The sequence below is a fragment of the Hyperoodon ampullatus genome (assembly GCF_949752795.1).
Source record: "Hyperoodon ampullatus genome assembly, chromosome: 11".
Taxonomy (NCBI): Eukaryota; Metazoa; Chordata; class Mammalia; order Artiodactyla; family Ziphiidae; genus Hyperoodon; species Hyperoodon ampullatus.
In genome coordinates, this window is record NC_136924.1 from 38002363 (window position 1) to 38009474 (window position 7112).

At 43.0% G+C, this 7112-nt stretch overlaps 1 protein-coding gene across 2 annotated transcripts; it reads right to left on the reverse strand.

The window, feature by feature from the left end:
* On the reverse strand, positions 1-6801 carry SNU13 (small nuclear ribonucleoprotein 13). 2 transcript variants are annotated; one of them, XM_079714745.1, is made up of 3 exons: positions 6716-6801; positions 1062-1182; positions 1-378 (listed from the first exon to the last, which is right to left on the reverse strand). In XM_079714745.1, the coding sequence occupies exons 1-3, from the start codon at positions 6716-6718 to the stop codon at positions 116-118; spliced, it is 387 nt and encodes a 128-aa protein (XP_079570871.1). In that variant the 5' UTR covers positions 6719-6801; the 3' UTR covers positions 1-115. The 2 variants fall into 2 exon arrangements, with proteins under 2 accessions (XP_079570871.1, XP_079570872.1); XM_079714746.1 differs by lacking the exon at positions 6716-6801 and adding an exon at positions 3093-3125.
* Positions 6802-7112: the final 311 nt, after the last annotated feature.

Sequence of the window (7112 nt, forward strand, 5' to 3'; positions counted from 1 at the left end):
CTAAAATATTTTATAACAATAGAAGGTAGCTGGAAATACTATATGCTAACAGACAAATGATACATAACCCCTGGGGTAGGAGTCAGCAGCAGGGAGTGTGGCAGAGGCCACCTGTTTAGACTAAGAGCCTTTCAATGGACTGTTGGATGGATTGGATCTGCTGCTTCAGTTGTGAGCCTTCTTTGATGGTGACAGAACAGGCGATGACAGGCCTGGAGACCCCACAGGCTCGCCCCAGGGCCTGCTTGGAGCGCACAAACACGTAGGGCACATTCTTGTCTTCACACAACAGTGGGAGGTGCAGGATGATCTCCAGGGGCTCGGCGTCTGCAGCCATCACAATGAACTCAGAGATGCCTCTGTTGAGGGTTTTGGTGGCTGTAGAGAGAAGAACATGAGGCCAATAGGTGATGTGGGGTTGGGGCAGGGAAGCCACAACAAAGCAATTTCCAAGGAAAAGAAACAGGTGCAAGAAAACTGGGCAAAACTTCCAGGACTAAGCAATTCTGTGCCCCATAGTGGCCTCGGGAAGTGATAGGGAGCCAAGCACCAATTACTCATCCCCAATGCCTTTCTCAAACCCTACCTCAAACCCATCAATTCTGTCCAAACACATCCTAAATCAGAGCCCTTCTTTCCTGTCCTCTGCTACCACACTCATCCAAGTCACCACCACCCCTTGCCTGGTTGACTCGAACAGCTTTCACACAACCTCCACGAGCACGAAGCAGTGCAATGCAGCACTTCTCAAACTCTGTGATCAAGGATCAGGGTTTTACCATCCCAATCTGCCACGATCTATACTTCTGGAAAGCTCATACCACATGCAACTCACCGAGCAAGTTCAATGCCCCACGGCATTGTTCAAATGCTTATTCCTGATTGCTTATCTCTGTGACCCAGTGCTAACCCACAGACCACACTCTGCTGCTCTTAGGTCCTCATGTTGGGCCTAATCAAGAGCATCCAGCCCTCTTTCCATACCGGAAATCTAGTCCAGAGACCCCATACAGGGACAGTGCCTTTAGCACTCTTCCTGGAGCACTCACTGGTTGCCTTACCCTCATTGGCTCCTTTTCGAAGCTGCTTGTAGTTACATGACTGCTGCACGAGGTCCAATAGTTTCTTGGTGAGGTGGGCATCTGCAAGAGGGTAGGCCTTCGGATTTACATCAGCCTCAGTCTATGGGGGGGAATCAAAGCATGAGTCAAACTGAACTAGAAGTTGTTCCAGACAAGTCACAAAATACTTCAATCAACAATTGAGAGAGACAATGGTCAGCTTCACAGCTCCCCCTCCCCCAAACACACACATTTAATAATTGACACTGGCCTGCCCACTCTCAATTTAGAAAAATGAAAATATTAGGTTCAAGAAAAAAAAATTAGTAATTACATAATCCAATAATATATACTAAAGCTTATGTATTTTTGCCTCTTTAGCCTAATGCTTGCTAATATTATTGCAAATGGATAATTACAGGATTCCATGGCTCAGTACCCATTTCAGTCACATGGGGTAATCTCTAAATTTGGATTTCCATATTCCCCCGAATTTACTAAATCTAAACTAAGGTATAATTTATAGAAACCTAGCACAAAGTTCCCTCTATTCCCTTCAATATTTGAATCTTCTTCTGTTTTCAGTAAGAATCCCGGTTTCCAAAACATCAAAATATTTTCTCATTTATTCTACCCTACAATACATATAAAATTGTTTCAGAATTGCTATACCAATACTACCTCCACCAACTATAAATCCACCAAGGTCAACATTTCTTTCTTTTTTTTTTTTTTGTGGTACGCGGGCCTCTCACCGCCGCAGCCTCTGCCGCCGCGGAGCACAGGCTGTGGACGCACAGGCTCAGCGGCCATGGCTCACGGGCCCAGGCGCTCCGCGGCATGTGGGATCCTCCCGGACCGGGGCGCGAACCCATGTCCCCCGCATCGGCAGGCGGACTCTCAACCACTGTGCCACCACGGAAGCCCCAACATTTCTTTTTATTCTTAGAATATATCTGACTAAAGCCGTCCAGAGTATTATATTCAAAAGTTACTCAAATTATTTTTTTCCTGTGGTTATCAATTTGATATACAATTAGGGCTCCTTCTTATTTAGCTTGCTTTTTAAAAAAATTCTTAAAAATATATAAAACATCTACATGGTTCCAAAGTCAGTGTTTTGGAAACTGGTAAAGGTAAACTGTAGAGCATTTATCCTGCCTTTCCTATACAGACTGTTACTAGGTAAGCAAATAGCAGAGGATAAGTTTCTCCTGTATTCCACCTAATAAAGAAAGAATGATACAATTAAATAGCACCATCTTGCAACCCATACTAATTTAATCCAAATTAACGGATCCAGACATTGATTTTAATAGCTACCAACATCACAAAAAATACCATGTGACCACTGCCCCTCTTAACAAAACATCTGTGATCAAGCTGTCTTGGGGTGGGGGGGCATGGGCAGAGAGCTAAGAAAAAATCGGATCCAGCCTTTGATGCTTTTTTTTGGCCACACCGCAGGGCATTTGGGATCCCCGAGCAGGGATCGAACCCACGCCCCCTGCAGTGGAAGCTGTGGAGTCTTAACCACTGGATCACCAGGGAAGTCCCAGCCTTTGATTCTAATACTAGATATTTGATATTAAGGAATTATTAAATTTTGGGGTATTGTAGTGGCATTGCAGTTGTTGAAAATCCTTATTTTATAGTCACATACTGTAATACCTATGGATAAAATACTACCTCAATGGATCCGTTTCAAAATAACACACGTAGGGAGCAAACTGGGTGGTGCCTGGCCTATTCCATTCCTTCTACCCCATCTTCACCTCTCAACTTTAACCATTTTTATTAATTTCTCGTTTGTTTTCCCTGTGATTCTTTTTACAAATATATATTTTATTATAGACATAACCCGGGTGCAGCCCACGTTACCATTCCTGAGCACCGAGCAGTTCGCCCGCAGCGGTGCCGTCGAACCCTGGGTTTGGAGGCTGGACCGCGGCACGTAACCGCGGCACGTAGCCGCGGCACCGCGGTTCTAGGTGGTGACCCATGGGTGATGGCCCCAGTGGGAACACTCACCATTGAGTCCGCCTCGGCGGTCTCCTGCCTGATGCCGTAAGGACAAAGAAATGACCCACCCCCAGAGGAGCAGGAAGTGACGTCAGGGGAAGTGGCACCAATAGCCTGATTGCACCAAGATGCCTGTTCCCTAATACCAACACATCGCACTGGGTGAATTTGTCATGGTCCCAGGGTGGTGAGGAATTAGGCAAGGGCTGGAGGAGACCTCTAATTATTTGCTCTATTCATACATTCTAGAATCAGCTTTTTCAAGGTGTACAAAAAAAGCCTGCTGGGACTGATTTGTAGATTTGAAGTAATCCCAATTAGGATAAGACACCTTTAGGATACAGAATCTGTCAACCCATTTAAACATATATATCTACCTTTAGTGCTTTTAAATAAAGCTTTGTAATTTCTCCAAAAGTTTTAATATCTTTTAGACTTACTCTTAAGATATTTCAGCTTAAGAAAATTCACTGTATTCCGTAGTATACTAAGAATTTCTTCTGTTATAAATAAATTGATGTTGAATTCTGTCATGTTTTTTGTACTGAGTTGGATGAATTAGACCTTTCTCCTTTATTTTTAAAGTTTTTCTAATGTTACTTTTACACTCCCGAGATAAAACCAATTTTAATATTTTCTTATGATGGTTGCACAATTCTTTAAATATAAGAAAACCCACTGAGTTATACACTTTTTTTCTACTACCACCTAGTTTTGGTTTTGTTTTTTAAAATTAATGTATAATTGACCACAATATTGTGTTAGTTCCAAGTGCAAAACACAACACCATTAATTGATATTTCTATACATTACAAAATGATCACCATTGAGTTATACACTTTTAGAGTGGAACTTTATGGTATGCAAATTATCTCAATAAAGCTATTTTTTAAAGTAGGTGTAAAGTTTTTTCATGTCAAAAAACTTTAGTGTTTCTTATTGAGTTATAATTAACATACGGTATATTAACTTAGTTTCTTTATTATTATTCAGCCGTCCTATTTCTACTTGACTTGGTTTTGATTCTATTTTTTCAGGTATTTGTTCATTTCATCTAAATTTCTACATTTATAGATATCACATTGTTCATAATATCCTTTCTTTTCAATGTTTGCAAATTATGTCTCCTTCAAGTTTGTTACTCCTTATTTATAACTTTTTGCTTATTTCCTTGATTAATCTCACCAGAAGGGACTTTTCATGTTATTTCTCCCTCACCAAGCATTTTAGGTTCCAGTACTTCATTTGTACCCTACATACTCTCAATATTTGGTATTTTCATTATTGTTCAGTTGTTTTCAAATTTCCCTTATATATTTTCAATTTGACCCACGAGTTCTTTATATCTTCTTTCTAAACACTTTGTTTCTGATTTCTAAGTCATTTGTATTTTGGTTGGGAGACCATGGTCTATATTATTATCATCTTTTAAGATTTGTTTAACTTGCTTTATGACCCAGTTGGTGCCCAATTTTCATAAATGTTCTCTGCTTGAGAAGTGTCTTCTATAATTGATGGGTAAAGTATTCACTGATTTCACTAGGACCACTAGATCAAGTTTATTCACAGTGCTGTTCAAATCTTCTATTTCCACACTGATGTTTTGGCTTCAAGATCAATTAAATGCTATATAATTGCATATTTGTCTATTTCTTCTTGTAATTATGTCATTTTCATTTTACTTGTACCTTATTTTTCAGCCACTATCTTTACTGATTATTTTTCCCCATTCTTTTTACTTCAACCTGTCTTTTTTTTTTTTTTTTTTTTTTGCGGTACGTGGGCCTCTCACTGTTGTGGCCTCTCCCGTTGCGGAGCACAGGCTCCGGACGCGCAGGCTCAGCGGCCATGGCTCACGGGCCCAGCCGCTCCGCGGCATGTGGGATCTTCCCAGACCGGGGCACGAACCTGCGTCCCCTGCATCAGCAGGCGGACTCTCAACCACTGCGCCACCAGGGAAGCCCAACCTGTCTTTTAAGTGAAGCATTTAGTGCCTTCCTATATTTATTTAAGTACTGATATATTGGGTCCAAATCTCCCTTCTTTTGTGCCTTCTATTTGTCCCACCTGTTCGGTTTCCTTTTCTCTCCTTCCTTTGAGTCTTTTCTCCCCACTATTTCCCCCTCTAGTGGTTTGGAGTTATTTATCTGTATTCTTTTGGTGGCTATCTGAGAAATCACAACTTATGTCTGTCAAAATCTAATGCTCAATAACGTCACCCTCCTCTTAAACAATAAAGTTTCCAGCAACACTTTTATTCCTATCACTCCTCATAAATATACTTTTTAAAATGCCAGATATTTTTATTGCAGTTTCCAATAGCTCATCTCTGGAAATTAGGATTCTCAACTCTTAATAAACATAAAATGCACAAAAGGGGAGACTTCAGGAGATCCAACACGATCAAAGAAGAGTCACTTTATTGGTTTAACAAAAGTCAACAACAACAAAAATTCCACTCAACTTTAAAACCAAGCCACCTTATAAATAGCAACTGAAATTTGCTTAATGTGTATTTATTCACCTTTTAATTTTTCCAAGGGCTAACTGAATGAATGAATGAATGAATGAATGAAATCTTACTGCTAGGCAACTGTAACCCGTAGCCTGATGCGTTTGATTTCCCCACATACCAGACAGCCGAAACCTGCAAGGTTTTGATTTAACAACAAATAGTGCATGCTCACTCTCTCCATACCAAGCGTTAGGTCTATTAAATGCATTTAACTGAGACCAACCGATTCCAAAACTTTTCACGGCACTGCGAAAGATGAGCACCGGTTTAGAAGCTTTAAATTCTAGGCTCAGCCACGTACTAGCTTCAAAATGGGGGCGGGGCGGGCAGTAGGGGAGATACCCGCGGGGATCCAAAATCCGTTAAAAGGATTAAACCTCATTAAGGAAATCAGTGTCTTGTAAACTCTTCCCTCCTTACTAAGTGCCAACCAAAACTAGCTACCAGGCCACAAGATCTGACTAAAAAGTTGGAGACCATCAAGAGTTTTAAAGGAGCCGCACGTGGTGCTACCAGCACTTCTGATTTCAGAGGCTACCGCCTCGCAGGAAGAGTCTTTCCTGCATTCCAGGCTGGGGTTCACTCCACGCTCCCCACAGCCCCCAAACGCCAAAGGCCACTTTAATCCCTGGCCCATGTAACTCGCGGCAGGCACTAGGCGCGCAGACCCATGGAGAGCTCCCTCTCCTGAACATCAGCAATGGGGAAAGGGGGGTAGGGGAGGGCTGACCCAAATCCAGGGTTCCACCCCATACTCTAGAGATCCCCCCAAAAGAAAAAGAAAACCGATGGAGCCAAGTTTCCCCATCCATCCAGCTTTCGACTCTCTCCTACGTGGGTTTGTCTCTTTCCCCCAGGTTGGGCCATGCCCCCTCTGCTCACCGGAGGCTTTCGGCCAGGAGCACAAACTGCGGAAAGAAGCCCCAGCACAGCACCTGAGACCCTGAGTCCTCTAGACTTCTAACCCCGGGCCGGGAGAGAAGACAGTGCTTCGGGCTACGCGGCCGCCCGGGCCGGGCGGACGAGACGGCGCACGTTCTAAGGCCCCGACAAGCTAGTGAGAGAACGGAACCCCGTCTCCCACTTCCCAGCCCTTCAGCCACGAGCACGCACTCACCATGGCTCCGGTTCCGTGGTACCGTCACTCTTCAAGGAGCACAGGCGACGTCAGAGCTGCAGCCCTCGCCCCTGAAGCAAGTCGCAGGGTACAAGTGGAAATGGCAGCGTGCGGCAGGAAGCGGAAGTGCCGTCACCAAGAGGAGGGCGGGTCACGCCCCTTAAAGGCACCAGCGGGGAATGACGCCCGTTTTGGGCGAGGGACCGTATTTTGCTGTTTTTACTGTTATTCTACCATAAATTATTGGCCGAAACAGTGAGTTAAACATTCAAAAAATAACACACCAAAATAAAGATTTTCAAGGGTTTCGTCATTCCATTGCTAGTTTATCTTTTAGCACATTTTTGTGCTTTTAAAATCATCTTTTTTACTCTACACTGGTAAAGGAATGGTATGG

Bases quoted from the DNA above. Each gene is read 5' to 3' on its own strand.
- SNU13 (XM_079714745.1), bottom strand. The intron at 379-1,061 runs GTAAGGCAACCA...TTCTCTCTACAG, and splicing joins TCGAAAAGGAGCCAATGAGG to CCACCAAAACCCTCAACAGA.